The sequence below is a fragment of the Corvus hawaiiensis genome, chromosome 1 (assembly GCF_020740725.1).
Source record: "Corvus hawaiiensis isolate bCorHaw1 chromosome 1, bCorHaw1.pri.cur, whole genome shotgun sequence".
Lineage (NCBI taxonomy): Eukaryota > Metazoa > Chordata > Aves > Passeriformes > Corvidae > Corvus > Corvus hawaiiensis.
The window spans coordinates 96,108,971-96,127,365 of NC_063213.1; the positions used below are offsets into that span (position 1 = coordinate 96,108,971).

General features: G+C 64.4%; 2 protein-coding genes across 2 annotated transcripts; one reads left to right on the forward strand and one right to left on the reverse strand.

Annotated features, from left to right (window-relative positions):
- On the reverse strand, window positions 1–9,042 carry IGFBP4 (insulin like growth factor binding protein 4). Its single transcript, XM_048317493.1, has 4 exons — window positions 8,670–9,042; window positions 2,600–2,754; window positions 2,348–2,482; window positions 1–2,057 (listed from the first exon to the last, which is right to left on the reverse strand). Exons 1-4 carry the CDS (start codon window positions 9,040–9,042, stop codon window positions 1,929–1,931), a joined length of 792 nt encoding a protein of 263 aa, XP_048173450.1. The 3' UTR covers window positions 1–1,928.
- A 2,233-nt stretch (window positions 9,043–11,275) lies between these two features.
- On the forward strand, window positions 11,276–18,018 carry LOC125332537 (collagen alpha-1(XVIII) chain-like). The gene is made up of 23 exons (XM_048317509.1): window positions 11,276–11,555; window positions 11,777–11,916; window positions 12,270–12,338; window positions 12,524–12,586; window positions 12,670–12,735; window positions 12,976–13,191; window positions 13,389–13,751; window positions 13,970–14,089; window positions 14,164–14,217; window positions 14,414–14,440; window positions 14,737–14,838; window positions 15,029–15,073; window positions 15,232–15,312; window positions 15,416–15,457; window positions 15,572–15,599; window positions 15,830–15,879; window positions 15,965–16,099; window positions 16,229–16,291; window positions 16,415–16,477; window positions 16,662–16,730; window positions 16,891–17,085; window positions 17,286–17,398; window positions 17,540–18,018. The coding sequence occupies exons 1-23, from the start codon at window positions 11,342–11,344 to the stop codon at window positions 17,748–17,750; spliced, it is 2,529 nt and encodes an 842-aa protein (XP_048173466.1). The 5' UTR covers window positions 11,276–11,341; the 3' UTR covers window positions 17,751–18,018.
- The last annotated feature ends 377 nt before the right edge of the window (window positions 18,019–18,395 follow it).

Here is an 18,395-nt window from a genome sequence, read left to right on the forward strand (position 1 = left end):
CACATAACAGGAAATTAAATACAGTAATTACCTTTTTTGAGGATACAAAGGTTCAAGTGTACTGTAAAAGGTCGGTGCTACACGGGAATCTGATGGGACGGGCTTGGCCCGGGAGGGACGGATAGGGACCCCTTGGGCGCCAGGGGACGCGCTGGGGGTGGGGGATACTGGTACATGGTCGTGTGTAAATACAGCCCTAAACTACAGGAGAGACGCTACGAAACGCTGGAGCCCTCGGAGTGGGACACAGAATGTGCCCTGGTGCATCAGCATTGCCAGGAACCCCCAAAACAGGAGAGGCCCTGCTGGACCTGCCCTGGTGTACGCGGTGAGGGGCCGAGGGGCTGAGGCCAGTGGGCTGGCGCTGCCACTGCACCGTGTCCTGCTGTGGTGCTGCCGCAGGGGACTGGCACAGGGACTGGCCCCGGGAATCCCTTCCTTGGTGCGGTGGCTCTGGGGGGCTGAGGGGTGGCAGGGGCAGGGACCCCCCTCCCCACCAAGGACTGTCCTGGCAAATTGACTCCGTTTAGAAGTTGTGTGTGAGCAGGGCCACGGGCAGCCAGGGCAGGCAGGGATCTGGCAGGGCACAGGGGCAGGCAGGGGATCAGGAGGGCAGAGGGTGTTTCACTAAAACTGAAACACTTCATTCCCATCGGGGGGCCTTGGACAGGACAAATCCACATGGAAGACCAAAACCTACCACTGAGGCCATGGAGCCAGAGGGTGGGTCAGGAGGGGAATGGGAAATTCCCCTCTGTCTTTGGCACACTTTCCATGGCATTTTTATGTGAAAAATTTCCAGCCCGGCTTGAAGAAAAAAAGAGTAGCTACAAAACCAGTGACAATTTCTCAACTGAGAACTTTGTGCTGGTGAAATCTGCAGATCCCATCACGGAGACATTCCAGAATCCATCCCACTTTTGTCACATTGGCCAAGAAGAGAGTCAGGAGCCATCACCGCAGTGCCCCTGGTCCCTGGGGATGGAGAATTCCAGCCTCGGGGCCACACAGTCACTTTTTAGATCCCAACAACAACATTTTTTAAATATTAAAAAATTAAGGGAAGAAAGAAAAAAAAGCAAACTAAAAGAAGCTCTTCCCCCGGGATGTTTCCTGGGCATCCCTCATCCCTCCACCCTCCTCTCAATGCATGTGGGGGCACTCTGATTCTTGCCTGGGGGTCCCGACCCCCTCACCCCAGGATGGAGCAGGGGGAGACAGGATGGATGGGAGGCTTTTCCCTGCACAGGGAGCGGGATGGGGCTGGGCCGTGGGGAGGAGGTCCTGGGCTGTGGGGCTGGGGGGAAGCAGGGAGGGGGAAGGTCTCTTATTGCTCTGTGTGATCACACTGCCCTTCACACACACACGCTTGGGGTGGGATGCAGGCGGGAGGATCTCTCCAGGTCCTCCAGTCCTTGCCTGGGCAGCCTCTCGTTGCCAGGGAGGGCAGGATGAGGCACTTCTGCTGCTGCCCGTGCAGAGGTCTGGCATGGAGGGCACTGCGCTGCAAATGTGATGCTGCCACCACACCCCCGAAGGCGCTGGGTGTCCGGGGCTGCCTGCGGGGCCAGGCTGAAAACCGGGGGTACCATGGGGCAGCAGCAGCAGCAGCATCAAGGGTGCCCCTCACCCACTCCACCCAGGCAGCCCGACCCCAGTCCCAGGGCAGCATCGTCCAAGCTGTGTCCGTGTGGGATGGAGGTGCCGCTGGCGCGCTCCGGGACCCCTGGCAGTGGCTGATAGTGGTCATGGCGCAGGTTGAGGTGCCGAGGGCAGCCCGTGGCGCAGAGCATGGTGCGATCCGAGGCACATCCCAGGGTCCCCCAGCACTGGGGCACTGCTCAGCAGTCACGTCCTCTTTCTTTCTCTCTTAGGCAGCCCCAGCGGGGGTCCTGGCCCTGCACGGCGCGGGGCCGCCGCGGTCATGCTCACATGCTGTCCGCCAGCTGGTGACAGTCCAAGTCCCCTTTCAGCTCCAGGAAGCCTGGCAGCTTCACCCCCGTCTTGCGGTCCACACACCAGCACTTGCCCCGCTGCCCATCCAGCGCCGGGTGACACTGTGGGGATGGGTTCGGTCAAGGACACCCAGCCTGGACCCCACGGCCCCATTCCCATGGGCTGCCTGACAACCAGGAGCTCTCATAGGGGCTTTACCACCCCCATCCCACCCCAAGGCTTTTGCAAAGAGCCCCCAGCACCCAAAGGGTAATTCCCACCAAAGCCAGGAGCCAGGCAGGCTCTGCCGTGCCTTGTCACTGTCCCCTCCACCCATGTCCCCCTCCCAGCCTCACTCTGGCTCTACAAAATGCCCTCCCAGTCCCCCATGATAGGTCAGAGCCCATCCTACCTGCTTGGGGTGGAAGTTGCCGTTGCGGTCGCAGTTGGGGATGGGGATGACATACAGGTCCTCGTGCGTCCGGGTCTGCGAGGCCGCCAGCCTCTCCAGCGCCCGGTGCAGCTCGCTCTGGCACGAGCCCTGTGCCTGGGGAAAGGGGGGGGCTGAGCTGGCTGCCGGGCTGGCACATGCCCCTGGCCCAGAGCCCCAGGACCCCGACCCTGGAGCACCCACCCTGCCCTCCCCAGCCCTCCTGGTGCTCACCATGACCCGCGTGTCCTCGCGGTGGTGAGGGCTCCCGTTGCTGCGCATCTTGTTGCCGTTGTTGACCCTCTTCGCCTGCTGCTTCTGCAGGCACTTGCGGTCGTGGATGCTGCAGGGGCTGAAGCTGTTGTTGGGGTGGTCAATCTCCTCCTTCTCTGCAGAGACACAGACCAAGGGGGCTCAGTGCCACAGGGCAGCCCTGGAGATGGCAGAGCCCCCATGGTACCCCAGTGTCCACAGTGCCACTTGCACCCTAAGGAACAACATGCAGCGGTTTCTGGCAGGCCCCACATCACCCTCTCCGGTCCCCACAGGCATCACTTCCAGCCCTGGGTCCATCCTGCCCCTGCTATTGCACTGGGCTGAGCTCCCTGCAGCACTGGGAAAGACTCCTGGGAGTTTTTCCTCCTCATTAGCCACGACTAACAACTCGTTGCCATGTGTCTGTTATTGTAGGGTCACAAATGCAAATGCCATGAGTGCTGTGCAGTGGCTCCAATGTGCTGGGTCTGGCTGTGCCCTTGCCAGCCACGTGTCACCAGGCACCAGGTGCTCACTCACACCACCGGAGCTACGGAGCCTGGAAGCTGACCATGGGACACACAGAGAAGGAGCCCCAGGAAGCCCCCAGTGCTCCCCAAAATCTGCCTCTGAGGAGCCACAGTGGCAGTGGGGGCACCGGGGCGGTGCTGAGCCCCCGCCAGGCCCGGGGCGGCACCGGGCGCCGCGGCTGGGAGTGGAGCAGTGCTCTGCTGCAGGGCACGGCCCCCGCCAAGACATGAAAGAAGAAATTCCTGGAATAAGAAAGTTAATCTCCCGTGGGGCCGATCCCAAAAGGCGGTGCTTGGCATCCCCGCCTGCACCAGGAGCGCAGCCAAGCTGCCGGCCCAGATGTTGGCAGCTGGACAGAGTGTCATGAGACGAGTGCTCGGTGTGACTTTAGTTTTTAAAAAGCCGCCAGTTCCTCTGGTTTGGGGCCCGGGAAGACTCTGTGGAGGGGGGATACCCCGGGAGCCGGGGTTCCTCCTGTGCTCAGAGCTGTGTCAGGCACAGCCCGAGCAGTGTTTTGCCCCCCCAGACCATCTGGGCTGTACAGGGAAGTGGCAGAGGTTATCCTGGGGTTGGGCTTCAAAGAATCAATATTGCAGCTGGCAGCAGGGAAAACCTTCCCAAAGTAAGCAGGGGGTGGTCACTGTCAGGGGTCACACCCAGCACCTCACAGGTCACACCCAGGGGCTCACAGCAGCAGGACAGAGGCTGCTGGGTGACGCCTGCCCCTGGCTCTTCCCACAGGCAGGCAGAGGGGTCGGAGGCACAGCTTCCTGCCCATTGTATCCCCACGGCATCCTGGCCCTGATCAGCACCTCTTGCCACGGTCCCTGCAGTGCAGGGCTCCTGGCCCAGCTCCTGGGGGCCCGGTTAAAGTCCACAGCGAAGCCCCAATCAAAGCCCCCTCCCTCGTGGGTGTTATTTGCTTTTTGCTTAATCTGTCCATTTTTTCCAGGAAATAGCTCATGCCCTTGAAATTTGAAACACAAACCCAAAGTCTCCAGGACCCTGCACAGAGCGGTGCCAGCGCCAGCCCCGGCGGCACAAACCGTGAGGCTGTGGCGCAATGCGGGCGCTGGTGGCAGAGCCGCGCCGGGGGCTCGGAGGCTCTGGCAGGGATGCTCCTTCCCTCCCCTGTATCCCTGTGGGGACACACAGGAAGAGCTGGGCAGATTTGGCACCGGTGGGGACCACCGCGCCAAAGTTCCGGCACCTCCAGGCGTTGCTCCCACGCCAGGGAAAGGCAGGACCGGGAGGCACCGGCGCTGCCCGCACTGCCCCCGCAGGGGAAGCCCTCACCGATCGCCGGCACAGCCAAACCCTCCTCCTCCCCCCGCCAGCCGCCTCCAGAGCATCGAATCTCCCGGCTTAAATAAAACCAGATGCCAATAACATTTTCATAAGGTCACATGAAACACCGGTGCCTCTGGGCAGCGAGGCGGCTCCTGACAGCTCTCGGGACCCCCGGTCCACGGTTCTCACGGCAGCTCCAGCATCCCTCCCTGCCACGCTGCTGTCCTTGGGGTTACTGTCCCCCTGCTAAGTGACACACAGCAGCTCAGGGAACCTCTCACCTCCCTGGCGATCCGGCTGGACCAGAAAACTCCTCACCCTCAGCACAAAGACTTGGGAAAAGCAACCTGCGTGGAGCCCAGAGCTGCCACGCCCCACACTGCCCTGATGCCACCCCATCTGCCACCTATGCACGGGCACCACCACCCTGGAGGGATGGAGGGCAGGGGGATCCCTATTTGTCCAAGGGAAGCCCCTCTGCTCAGTTTGGGATGGAAGCGGGTGCCAAGGGGATGGGAAGGGGGTGCTGCTGTCGCCGGACACATAAAACGGCCGCCTGTCTCGGAAGGAGGAGGATTCCTGCCCGGCCTGTGGACAGGGGACACAAACGAGTCATTCAGCATCGCCTTCAATTAACGGGAGCTGCAAATGAGGTTGGTCACGTGCCGAATTTGTGATTCACAGCGCTGAGCCCGAGGGAGCGGTGAAGGGCTCCGGCTCCACCGCGCGGATCCCGTGGGAGCAGAGCCTGGGGCAGCAGCAAAGCCCTGAGACCTCGTGTGTGTCCATGGGAGAGACAAGTGTCATTGACCCCCCACAGCTCCAGCCCCGCTCCCCCCCGTGCCACCAGCCCCAGCACGAAGGACCTCATGCACCTCAAAGGCCAGGAGGGACATCCACGTGACTGTGACCAACATGGCACAAGCCACAGTGAGCCCCAGCACCCTCCATGTCCCTGTCCAGCACCCCCAATGTCACCTGTGGGTGGTCCTGGCAGGGCCGTGGCAGTGCTGGCTCTTGGTTTCCTGGGCTCTCGACTTGGCAGGCACCAGTGCTGGGAGGGCTGTGCTCGTTTCGCCAAGTGCTGGCTCCGACAGAACGTGGGGAGCCGGGGATGGGGGTGGCAGGGGCACAGGCACCAGGCACCCGCTGCCCCTTGGCCTGGGATGCCAGCTGGGAGCCTGGCCCGTCCCCAACCTGGGACACACTGCCGTGCTCAAACACGACTGAGCACCTCCCACCTCAGCACCCAACATGGGACCGAGGGAGGGAAGGTCAGGATGCAGGAGAAGGAGTGAGGGATGCAGATGCAGGTGATTCCCCAGAGGGACCAGAACCTTGCCAGGAGCAGCACCCAGCCTGGAGAAACCCAAGCATGGATGAACCCCCACCCCAGGGAACAGATGGGACATGGCTGAGCCTTGCCTGGCTGAACCCAGCCTGTCCCCCCTCCTGTGCACTTTCCAGCCATGGCTCAGCCACCGCCATCCGTCCCAGTCACTGCGCAAAGAAAGGAAACAGGATCTGTCCCAGCTTACAGAGACCACATGGGATGAACGCAGCTCCCATGGGTCAGGTTTTCCCAGACATAGTCATTTACCCAGCACTAAATCACTCATCATGTGTGCTGGGGAATATGTCCTCACCTCCTCCTGGCTGCCACACATGGGCTCAGCCACCACCACCCGCCGGCTGTGACAGAAAGCCGTGGCTGGGACCTTCTGCCAGCCCCTGCACAGGGCTCTGGCTAAGGAGTGGGATCCCAAATCCAGCCCTGAGCTGGCAGGGCCAGGAGTGGAAGGTAGGGACAGGGTCCAGCACAAGGTGCCACAGCAGACAGTCTCGAGTCAGGCGAGCAGCCACCGCTCCCTCACCTCCTAAGAGTCACATCCCGTGGGTGCCACAGGTCCTGGGTGAGCAGAGAGGCTCTTCCTGGCTATGGAGCCAGGAGCCACGTCCAACTGTTCAGAAAGCCCAGCCTCAGCCCAGCCCCCTGATCCCAGCCTCTTCCCTGGAATGCGGAGCCCCCCGGACAGAGCCCCCAGACAAAGTGTTTACTGTACAAGCTGCGCGTTAACCGCTTCCCAGCCGCCGGCACCCGCTCGGCCCCGGGGCCGTGGGCACAGCCGGGGGCACCTGCTCCGTACGCCCCTGCCCCTGAACAAGCATTCGATTCCCTTGTGCTGATCCCTAGGGGACACATCAGAGACACTGACCATGCCAGGGTGCCCTCGCTGTGCCAGGCAGGGCTGTGTGGGAGCGAGGGAGCCTGCAGCCCCCAGCCCCACACTGCCACTGGCTCCGGGCTGTGGAACAGGTCAGGGACCCACGGAGGGATGTACCACTGGGACTGCACCGAGCAGTTCGCTGTGGGTGTCCTGCTCACATCCTGACGGGCTGTCCTGGACAAAGGGGCTCCACTGCCCTCTCGCCCATCCTGCTACCTGTGACGCCGCTGGCCAGCACAGTGCCCGGCAGGCGACCCGGCTCCCATAGCCACCCACCCATCTCCAGCCAAGCCAAAACACCGCGGGAAGGAAGGGAAAAAATGCAAGTCTGTTTCCTAAAGGCTCTGGGAAAAAATGTTGCATTACACGGGGCACAGCCAAAACCAACAGGGCTTGGCAGCACGGCGCAGCCCCGGGCCAGGGAGCCCAGACAGCTCCTGCAGGATGTGGCATGAGGACAGGCAAGCAGGACAGGGGGGCTCCAAGCACTCCCAGCCAGCTCCTGTCCCTGCAGGGGGGTGACTAGAGGGGCCTATCCACAAACGGCACTCATCACAGCAGGGACACCAGAGGAGCTGCCATGGATCAGCCATGCAAGGAGGAAATGGAACTGGGATGCAGCCTCCCGGATGGGCAAGAACAGACACTGTTCCAGTCCCTTCTGCCCCTCAGGGAGCTCCAAGTGACCCCACGTGGGGACCCAGGGCCAGGCCAGACCAGCCTGTGGATTGTCCCGTGCTGGGATGCTACTCCCCAGCTTCAGGGGCCACAGTCCTGGTCACAGCCTGCAGGATGGGAAAGGGGGACCACCAACGGACCGGGTCCCCACACTCATTCCCTGGGAGCAGCTTCACTCCTATGGTGTGACTTGCACAGCTCTGAGCTCCCACTGCCGGCTCTGCTCTCAGCCCCCAGATCCTGCCTGAGCACCAGGGGGGTGGCAGGGGGCCACGATCACCACCTGCAAGAGGGTCCTGGGGCAGACAGAGAGCACCAGCAGCAGCTCCTCCAGCCTGGCCCTGCCTACACCTCACTGCCCTGTCCGGCACAGACAGACACAGCTCCCGCACAGCACCCAGCTGGACCTGCCTGGAGGGAAGCAGGTGCCCCGTGGCCTCTTTCCTGTTTCCTCCCAGTGGTGCAGTCGGATCTGCCGGCAGCATCCCAGGGAAGGGGCAGCGCAGGGGTCACTGTGCAACGGGAGCTTCCCTGGCAGCCAGGGTGTGTCCCCAAGGGCTGCAGGTGCTCGCAGGACATTGAGTTGTCCCACAGTCCAGGGGCACGTGTCAGCCAGGACAGAGCAGGTGACAACTCCTCCCTGAAGGGTGGCCTCTCCAGCACATGCGGTGCCACTGGCTGTGACACTGCTGTGCCCACAGTGGGTAAGGATGGCACAAACGTGAGCCACTTGTACCAGGTCTCCTGCAGCCCACCTCTGCTCCCTCCCTGGAATATGCTCCCTGCTCTCCTATCCTGGGCTGTCCCACCCCATCCTGCCTCTTAGAGTCATGGAATGGTTTGGGTTGGAAGGGACCTTAAGGACCACCCAGTTCCATCTTCCTGCCATGGGCAGGGACACCTTCCACCAGACGAGGTTGCTCCAAGCCCCGTCCCACCTGGCCTTGAAGACTTCCAGGGATGGGGCATCCAGAAATATTCTGGGCAACCTGTGCCAGATGCCTCACCACCTTGACAGGGTGGAATTTCCTCCTAAAATCTAATCTAAATCTTCCCTTTTTAGTTTAAAATCCTTCCCCTTGCCCTGTCACAATCTATCCATGTAGAAGTCACTCTTCATCATTTTTATAAGCACCCTCTAAGTACGGGGAGGTCCTTGATGAGTCCAATGCTGTGGCCCCAGCTCTTGCCGAGTGAGCAGGGAGTGGGTTGGTGCCAACAAGGGTTATGCCACTGCCCCTGTGAGGGACAAGGACCCTCAGGCACCCACCCAGGGTACCCACCCTGGGCACCCACCCTCTGCCGCCCCTCCGCCGCCTCACCTGGGGGCTGGAGGCTCTCCTGGATGGCCTCGACGTCGGCCAGGTCTGTGCAGATGCCCTGGCCGTGCATGAGGGTGCGGAGGGGCCGGGGCTCGCCGCGGGGTGGGTAGCAGCGCAGCCCCGCACCGCAGCGCGCGGTGTAGACGCCGCAGGCGGTGCCGCGGGGCAGCGCGCAGGTCGCGCAGCACCCGCAGCCTGGCTCCCGCACCAACTCCGCGCAGCCCTGCGGAGCCTTGCACCGCGCCAGCCGCTCCTCCGAGCACGGCGGGCACTGGATCGCCTCCTCGCCGCTGCCCGGCCGCGCCGCCGCCGCCAGCAGCGCCAGCACCACCGGCAGCACCGGCAGCCCCGGCAGCCCCGGCCCCGGGCGCATGGCGGCCCCGCTCCGGCCCCGCTCCGCGGCGCTCGGCTGGCGGCGGGCGCGGGGCGGCGGCGGCGGCTTTATGCGGCTTTATGCGGCCCCTGGCCACACCTCCCGCCGCCGCCACCGGGGCCACCGGCGGGGCCGCCCCCGTCGCCACCGGGAACCCACCGGGCAGCGACGCTCCCCCCGGCGGCGGCCACACCGGCACCGGCAGCGGCTTCAGCAGCGGGGCCACCGGCGGGGCAGCCCCGGCGCCGGGCAGCGCGGAGAGCCGGCCCGGAGCACCCCCCCGGCCCCGCGCCACCCTCCCGAATCACCCGCCTCCTCGACCCCTACTCAGTCCCGAGAGCAACCGGGACGAACGGGGTACACACACGCCGTGCGGGGCTGCAGCGCGGGGGATGCGGCCAAGACCTCCGGCGTGGGCTCCGAGCTCCGGGCATGGGAGGCCCCGGTGGGAGGAAAAGTGCTGCTGGCAACGCAGCATCCCGTGCGGCTTGGCCCTGGTCTGTCCGGGACGGCCCGGGGCGGCCCCGCCGGCTCCCCGAGCCCACCTGCCCTCGGTCCCGCACCCGCGGCCCCCCGCGCCCCCCGCCCCGCACAGCCCGGGATAGGTTGAAGGCTGCCGGCACCTAGTGGCTACTCGGGAAAAGCGGGAGCGGGAGCAAGCCCCGGCATCTCCCTGGGACCCCAGCCCCGCCAGTCTCCGCAGCACCGGGCGAGGAGGGGAGCCCGGGAGACGGCGGAGAGCAGTCCCTGGGCCCGGGGGAACAGTCCCCGAGCATCCCCCGGGGCTGGTGACCCCCGAGTTGCGCCCTGGGGCATCTCAGCCAGCACCGGGCTTGGGGCAGCTGGGGAGAGCCGTCTGGATGCGGCAAGGGTGTTGTGGGCACTGCAGCGGGGTGTTGGGCGCAGCAAGAGTGTCTTGGACACGGCGGGGTGGCCCCTGGTGTGGGGGTCAGTATAGTGGGTGGGGCATGAGCAGCAGAGCTGCCTGTCATGCAGGCCTGGGCTGAGAACCCCAAACTCATCTCATGGGTGAGTACATCTAGTGCTTAAACTGGCATTTTGAGGCTTGAGTGACAGCACTGGTGGCATTGCCACGAGGGCTCTCAAGACCATCTTCTCTCTCCCATGCAGATGAGTTGGGCATCACCAAGTACAGGCAAGACAGAGGCAAGCAGGGTCTATGTCCCCCACAATTCCCAGCCCCAGGCCCCACAAGGCATGGTCACACAGCACCGCTCTGAGCCCCTGCCCTGCCTGGGACTGCTGTGCAGGGGCCGTGACTCGGGGCAAAGGCACCAGCCTTGACTCAGTGTCCCAGCAGAGACAAAACCCAAACAGGTGCCCAGCCCCGCTCAGGCTGTGGCACCTTATCAGGCCTTGGCAGTGCTGTGTGCCTGCCAGGGACACTGTTGTGTCTGCGGGCAGCGGCAGGGCCAGTGGCTGGTTGGGCATGCAGGGGACGGGGACAATGTTCCACCACCTTTGCCCAGGCACTGCTCCTCCAGGGCCCTGTCCCAGCACCATCCTGTGAAATGGAGTGGGGCTGGGCTGGTGCCCTCACAGCCGTGCTGCCCCCACCCCAACCACAGCCCTGTGGCCATGCAGGGCCTCAGTGCTGGTGTTTGGTGCTCAGCGTGGTCCAGGTCCTTGCCTGGGACAGACCCATGCTCCCAGTCCTTGATGGGGGGCTCTTCAGGATTCTCGAGGCTATGGGAGCCCAAATTGGCTGCAGCTCCTCGGCCACTCGCCCCAGCAGGGCCTGGAGCTGCCCCAGCCCTGGGGAGAGGTTGCAGGTCAGCAGGAGGAAGGAGCAGGAGGGGGCTGGGGGTCAGAGAGGGCTGTAGCCCCCAGCCAAGGGTAGATCTGATGAAATCAGTGAGACCCCAGGCCTTTTGCATGTACTTTGGGACATGGTGCCTGCGCAGATGGCCGGGTGCCTCTCCCACCAGGCACCAGCAGAAGGGCAGACCTCAGGGACGACCTGCAGCCGATGCCCCCTGCTCTCAGCCGGCCCCCTCGTCCACTGGATTTACTCCCCATTTCCAGGCAGCTTCTCCTCCCCTGCCCTCCCTCGCATCCATTCTGGCATCTCCTCCTGGCCCTGGCTCCCTTCCCATGGTTCCCACTAGCGCTCCTCTCCCTTAGCTGGCAGGACAGACGGTGGCCTGGCTGCGTGGGTGCTCAGCACCCGCCGGATGCGGTCCATGGGGTGCGGGGCGGGCAAGGGGCGTGTCGGGGGCCACCGATAACAGCGGGCACCGTGCCGGGGCCACAGGACCAGACAGCACAGGCAAGTGGGATGAGCCAAGGACCCCCACCCTGGGCAGCCAGGCCCCGAGGCAGCAGAATGGGGTCCAGCAGTCCCCTGCATCTCCTCCACACCCTCTGCATCGTCTCGGTGCTGGCTGGGTGCCTGCACCCTGCCACGGCCCAGTGGTTTTCCCTGGGCTCAGAGGACACTACCCTGGATCCAGGCACCAGCCCCACGGCCCCCACCCTGGATGGGGAGGAAGGTAAGCATGGTGGGTTGGGGACATGGCTTCTCCAGCACCCCAAATTCCTGTACCTCAGCATGGAGGGGACAGGCGGAGGGTGAAGTGTGGGGTGCCAGGGTCTAGGGCTGCTGGTGGCACTGCTGTGGGCACAGCAGGTGCTGGGAACTGGGAGTTTTGTGCCACCATGGTCCCCCTCCAGCCCTGCCACCTCCCATCCCAGCGCTCCTTTGCTCCTACAGACGCAGACGCCAGCGTGGAGCACATGGAGAAGGTGCTGCTGAGCAAACCCCCTCTGGCAACAGCCCCTAGACGCCGAGACCAAGCCTCCAGGGGGGCAGCGAAGGGGTCGGGCCATGCCTCACCACACACACGAGGACAGGTGCTTTTTCCCTGGGCAGTGTCCCCCCTCCGGCTCCTCCAGCCCTCCTGAAACTCCCCGGCTGCTGCCAGGCTCCTTGCTATGTCCTTCGCCTTATCCATGCCCTGCTCGCACACACCAGCCTGGGCACCATGCCCTGTTCCAACCGCGAGCGCAGCTCTCAGCTCTCTCTGCCCCCTTGGAAAGAAGTCACGGCAGCTCCCAGTGTCCCCTCACATGGGCTAGCCCCACAGCAGCGCTGGGGTTGGGCCCCCACACCCGGCTGAGGGCAGCCCCGACTGGGGGATGGTCGCATCTGCCCCCCGGGAACCCCTCCGAGCCCTGGACTGAGTGCTCCCTGTCTGTCCCAGCAGCACCGACCCACGGCTGCCCCGGAGATCTTTGAGGGGAGCGCAGTGGAAGAGGAGTTCCTCCAGATCCAGGTGGTGGAGGGGTCCTGGTCCCCGGGGCGTGTCAGGGCCAGCCTGGGATGGACACCTGGACACCCGGGCAAGGGCCTATGGAGGATACGGGCTGGGCAGGGCAGGACGGGATGGGGACGGTGGGAGTGGGGAATGGGGATGGTGCTCAAGGGTCTCGCACTCAGCCCCTCCTCTCCTCCACACAGACGACGGCAAAGGGGCTGCCCCGGCGGGTCCCCTCGGCCCCGAAGAGAGGCCCTGCCCTCCAGGTGAGAGGTGGGCGCGGGGCAGCCGTGTCGGACCCGTCAGTCGGGGCTCCGGTCCCGCGGCTCATCGCTCTCTCCCTCTCCAGGTGCACAACATCTCCGGCTGTGTCTGCCCCGTGCGCCCCGGCCCTCCCGGCCCTCCCGGCCCGAAGGTGGGGTGGTCCTCCTTGGGAAGGGGCAGGGGGGTGCCGGAACCCACAGGGACGAAGTCCTGATGGTCTTTTGTCTGTGCAAAAACCTTTTTGCTCAGGATTTGGACTCTAACTTTGGGATTTGGGTTAGAGAGTGACTCAGGTGGCCCCAGGGAGGGGGGGGGTAAGCAGGTGCCCGTGGTGGGCTCCAGTGGAGAAAAGTGCCAGGAGGCGGAGCCAGGCTCTGAATTTCTCCGACAGGGAGAGAAAGGTGACCGAGGGTACCCGGGAGAGAGAGGCCAGCCCGGATTCTTAGGGGAGAGAGGAAAGTCCGGCAGCCCAGGACAGCCAGGTCACCAGGGCCCCCGGGGCCCCCCGGGTCCTCCTGGACCACCGGGGCCCCCGGGGCCCCCGGGCACCGCGGGAGCGCGGAGCCCACCCGCGCCTGCTGCACTCCCTGAGAGATCGGAGAACGAGGTGAGCATCGGAGCAGGGACAAGGACAGGGAATGCCGGTCCCGGCCGCGGTGTCCGTCCCCCGCTGGACTGGCGAGGATGGGGACGACTGGGACGCGTGGCTGTGTGGGTGGGCAGGGGGACCAGGGGATGGGACACAGCAGTTCATTGACTCTGCTCTCTCTCCTCTCTCCTCTCTCCCTCCAATCTGACAAGCAGCTGGAAGTCTCCAGCCCTGTGGGGAACCCAGGACCCCCAGGTCCCCCCGGGCTGCCCGGCATGCCCGGACCCCCAGGCTACCCGGGCCACGATGGCCCCCCGGGGGCCCCTGGGCGGGAGGGAAAGCCAGGACCCCCAGGCCCTCCAGGGGCTGTGGGGCCACCTGGTTTCCCTGGGGCTGAAGGACTTCCAGGGTCTCCAGGCTCAGCTGGGCCAGATGGACCCCCAGGGGCACCAGGACTCCCAGGGCCTCAGGGTCCCCCCGGAGTGCCTGGGCATGAAGGACCCCCTGGTCCCCCAGGACCTGCCTCACTCCCTGGCAAACCAGGGCTTCGAGGGGAGCCAGGATTCCCAGGACCAAAGGTAAGGGAGTCCCAGCCCAGCCTGTCCACGGCCCTGGGGTGGGATGGGGTACATGGGCTCACCAGCCGCTCGCCCTGCCCTGGGGGAACAGCCCCCATTACCAAGCCCTCAGAGGGCTCCAGGGCTGCCCTGAGACTGCCCCAGTCCCACCACTGTGGGGCCTAGGGGAACACAGGGGCTCAACCCCACACTCACCATCCTGTGCCATCTGCCCTCAGGGAGAGAAGGGCGAGTATGGGCTGCCAGGCATGCCAGGGAGCCCTGGCCGAACCGGAGAGCCAGGGTCCCCGGGCATGCCGGGTCCCACGGGGCCACCAGGACCACCAGGGGACTACAGGGTGAGTAGGTGGTCCCGGGCTATGGGTGCTAGGGAGGGGGCACCTGTGTCACCCCACACATCCTCTCTTTGCAGTGCGACTCACGCCACACTGGGCACCGCAGATCGGCCGGGCTGCCGGGCCCCAAGGTGAGCTGGGCAGTGGCACCATGGGCAGGGGTCATGGAGCAGGGGCACAGGCACAGCGCTGGCCATGGCACCCTGACCAAACAGCTCCACGGCAGGTGGTACTCTGGCTGTGAGGCACAGCACTGCCTGGGGGTGTTTGGGAGGCCTGGGGAACCCCAGAGCCAGGTACTGACAGGATCTCTCACTTCCTTTCCAGGGAGAAAAGGGCGACCCTGGAGAGCCGGTTTGTAGCCACGAGCAGCAGTGTGGGGGAAGCTGTCTGGGGGGGTCCCATCCCCACACCTGAGTGTGCACCCCTGAGCCCTCTGTGCTGCCTTTGCTCCCCCAACGCCCTTCACCTCACCCCGGGGCACAGGGCGGGGGGTGAGGGACACCGTTCCCTGTGGAACATGCATAGGCACACATGGGCACACCTGTGCCAGCACTCAGTGCACCCATAAACACCCCCAGCACTCCCTATCCCCACCACCCAGCACCCAGCCCAGGCTCTAACCCTGCCTCTCTCTGCGGCTCACCCAGGGGTGCTGCTACAGGGAACACGGGTGCAAACCGGGCCACCTCCCCTTCCCCAGCACTGGCAGCCAGCCCGACCCCTGGGGGTCCATCAGTAGGTACCAGACGGTGAGTGCCCAGAGCAAAGGGTGCCCAGGAACCCCAGCCCAGCCTTGGGGACATGGTTCACCCCACTGGCAACACCACAGGACCCATAGCCTCAGATGAGGTGGAGGAAGGAGAGGGGAAGAATGGAAAATGGAGAGAGGGAGGACGGAGGATGGAAATCAGTCTCAGTCTTCTCCCTCCTCCTTTGCAGGGTGGCAAAGAGGAACCGGAGATTTATGGAGCAATCATCCCCCATGTGAGAGTCCCTGTCTGCACTGCCCCAGCCAGGGACATTCAGCCCTGGGAGGGGACAGGAGTGGGAAGCATGGGGGACATCAACTGGGTGTCATAGCTGCCCCCCTAAAAGGCAGCACCAAAATGACCCAGTCTAATTTCCACACTGCTCTACTGCAGGGTCTTCGAGGTCCCCCTGGGAACCCTGGTCTCCCAGGGCCCCCCGGCCCCCCTGGCCCACCAGGTCTCCTCTACCTCAACGTAAGGCCCAGCACTGGTGTGCACACGCCTGTGCCAGAGCACACACACGTGTGAGCGTGCACAGCACCAGGCCCCCTCCAAACCCTCCTGTCTTTGGTTCCAGAGGGTGCACCCTGTCCATGCCCAGCCACCCTGCAAGCAGCCGGTAAGCCACGGCCTCGCTGGCCCTGAGAGTGTCCCCGTCCCCTCCCTGTGCACCAGGAAGGGTGTCCCTCTCCCTATGCCCAGCAGCAGCAACAGGCCCCGTTTGCCTTCACAGGCATCCACAGACCGCAGCTGGCCATCAGGTGAGGGCGTTTCACAGCTGTTTTGGGGGCTCCAGCCTCCTTGGACACACCTTTCTTGAAGTCCTGCCTCCCTTCCTTGGGTGCCGGGACCGTGACAGCACGGGTCCCTGGCACCACTGCTGGCTCTCTGACCCACTCCCACCGCATTGCTGTGGGGCCAGCTCCCATGGGAGCATCCAGGCCCTGTGCTGGGACACCTTGTGACCCCACACCGTCTCTGGGCTCTCCAGATGCCAACGTCCCTCAGACGGAGCCATTGGACTCCCGCGCTGATCTCCAGGTGCGTCCAGGCTGCAGCCCCCGGGCAAGCCCCACAAGCTGCCCCATACCCCACAGCAGGACCCTCACCCTCTGCATTCCCCCAGCACCAGACATGGGTCTTCAAGTCCAAGGAGCTGATGGTGAAGGCGAGCAGTGCTGTGCCCGAGGGGAGCCTGGTCTACGTGCGGGAAGGGAGCAACGCCTTCCTCCGGACCCCCACCGGCTGGAGCCGCCTCTTGGTACTGTGTGGGGTCGCTCACAGGGCTGGGGGTGCAGGATCCAGGGCTGGATTTGGTGCTGGGGCAGCAGATCCCCCGGAGGGAGTGGATTCCCCCTAAACCTGTCCCTCTGCTCATGCCATTGAGCAGCTGGAGGATCCGAAGTCCTTCTTGGCTGGTGATGACCCTTCTGCCTCCACCCCACAGAACCAGGTGAGGAGTGCAGGAGCTGCAGGGTCCGCTCATGCCTCTGTGGGACAGAGCCCTCCTCCACATGATGGAGGGGACAGACCTCACAGGAATGTCCTCTCCCTCTTCTTCCACCTCTCCATCCAGGAGGCAAAGAGGATGCAGGCGAGAGGTCCCAACACGCTGTTGCAGTCTCCAATGGACTCACTGGTGAGCCCTGCTGAGGGTCTGCCCATGCTGGGAGGGATGTGCCATAGGGACAGGCTGGATGCTGGCAGGGCAGTGCCAGCTTGGCATGAGCAGAACCTGGGATTGTGTTGGTCTGGGGAGAGTGCCCCCCACTCATGGCACATGGATGGGTGTCCCCAGACTGACCTGAGCTGTGTTTTTCTAGACTCAGAAAGAGGAGGAACAAAGGCTGACCCAGATTCTGCCAACCACCATTGCCCCCCGGATCCCATCGGTAAGGAATGCCTAGCCCCAGGCTGGGGATGAGTGGCCCAGCCATGGGAGAGCGGGGCAGAGGTGCCCAGGAGACCACCAATCCTGGCCAGCACTGCCAGGGGCTCACACCCTCTGGTAAGCGGGGAGCAGAGACCTCAATTCCTCCCTGCCACCCCCAGCTCCGCCTGGCTGCTCTCAACGTGCCCCTCTCTGGTGACATGAGCGGGATCCGGGGCGCTGACCTGCAGTGCTACCGGCAGTCGCAGGAGGCCGGGCTCTATGGCACCTTCCGGGCCTTCCTGTCGGCCCCCACCCAAAACCTGGTGTCCATCGTCAAGCGGACAGACAGGACCCTCCCCATCATCAACCTGAAGGCAGGTACCCCCATCCCCAGGGGGGCTGTGGTTGGCAAAGCCCCACAGCCCCCATGAGCTGCAGTGGGTGGGGGACCCCCACCCAGTCCTGCTCTGGGGCTGCTGCACCTGGGCTGAGCTGACCAAGAGGACATTATTGCCCACACATGGTGGGGACAAGGGCATTCCCCTGGCCCCTGGCTCATGGCTCGTGCCCACAGGGGCAGCTGCTGGCCAAGTCCTGGAGCTCCCTCTTCGAGGGTCAGTCCGGTGCTGCCCTGCGGGGTCCCATCTACTCCTTCAATGGGTGCAGCATCCTGACAGATCCTCTCTGGTGAGTCTGGACACGGGGTCCTGAATGGATATCCCTGTGTGGGAGCTGGAAGGGGGGTCTGTGGTGGGTCCCTCCCTGCTGAAGTGCAGGAGCAAAGAGCTGGAGGTGCCCCAGCCCCTCTCACCCCATCCCCACCCACAGGCCCCACCGGCTGGCCTGGCACGGCTCCACACCACGGGGTGGCCATGCCCGCCGGTGGGATTGCCAGGGCTGGCGCAGCTCTGGTGTGGCTGAGGGCATGGCCACCGCCCTGGGCGAGGGCAGGCTGCTGGCTGGGCACCGGCACAACTGTTCCACACCGCTGGCCGTGCTCTGCGTCGAGGTGGCCTTTCCCTACCGGCACATGTGGTGACAACAGTGACACCCAGCCACATGCTCCAGGCCTTCCTCCGGTCCTGTGTGGCCAGGGAATGTCCCTGGCAGCACCATGGGCAGTGTTGGAGTTGTGCCGGAGCACTGAGGGGACACTGGTTCCACAGCCAGGCTGTGCTGTGCCCATCCTCAGCTGTGCCATCCCACGGATCCCTGTGCCATGGGGCAATGCCAGGCTGTGCCTGCAGCCTCCCACCCCCACTGGAGCCAACACGGTCACCACCCAGAAATAAAGACACAAAAATGTTGGTTTTTATGACACCCTGCTTTGTTCTGGGGGGACATGGCCAGGTGCAGCAAGGGGCTGGGGGGGCACGCTGCGACCACCTGGGAATGGGAACAGGGGCTGGAGGGGCTGGGAGCGGGTTCCAGTCCCCTTGGGATTGGCAGAAACTGGGAGGGGACACCCTGACACAGGTCTCCATGTCAGTGAGGTCAGTGTTGTAGTCCCAGAACCTGCCTAGTGTGTCCCAGTATATCCCAGTGGGTTGCCAGGTCTTGCTCAGTGTATTCCTGTGGGTTCCCGAGGCCTTCCCAGTGCATCCCAGTGGGTGTCCAGGGTCTGTCAAGCATATCCCACTGATCCTCAATGGGTCCCAGTGGGTCCCTGGGGCTTGCCCAGTGT

What these genes read in the sequence shown, in the direction of transcription:
- IGFBP4 (XM_048317493.1), bottom strand. Translation starts at nt 9,042, where the DNA reads ATGCGCCCGGGGCCGGGGCTGCCGGGGCTGCCGGTGCTGCCGGTGGTG. An exon ending in GGAGAGCCTCCAGCCCCCAG is followed by an intron (nt 2,755 to 8,669) that starts GTGAGGCGGCGG and finishes GTGTCTCTGCAG; the next exon opens with AGAAGGAGGAGATTGACCAC. An exon ending in GCAACTTCCACCCCAAGCAG is followed by an intron (nt 2,058 to 2,347) that starts GTAGGATGGGCT and finishes CCATCCCCACAG; the next exon opens with TGTCACCCGGCGCTGGATGG.
- LOC125332537 (XM_048317509.1), top strand. Translation starts at nt 11,342, where the DNA reads ATGAGCCAAGGACCCCCACCCTGGGCAGCCAGGCCCCGAGGCAGCAGA. An exon ending in AGGGCGACCCTGGAGAGCCG is followed by an intron (nt 14,441 to 14,736) that starts GTTTGTAGCCAC and finishes CGGCTCACCCAG; the next exon opens with GGGTGCTGCTACAGGGAACA. An exon ending in ATGGAGCAATCATCCCCCAT is followed by an intron (nt 15,074 to 15,231) that starts GTGAGAGTCCCT and finishes GCTCTACTGCAG; the next exon opens with GGTCTTCGAGGTCCCCCTGG.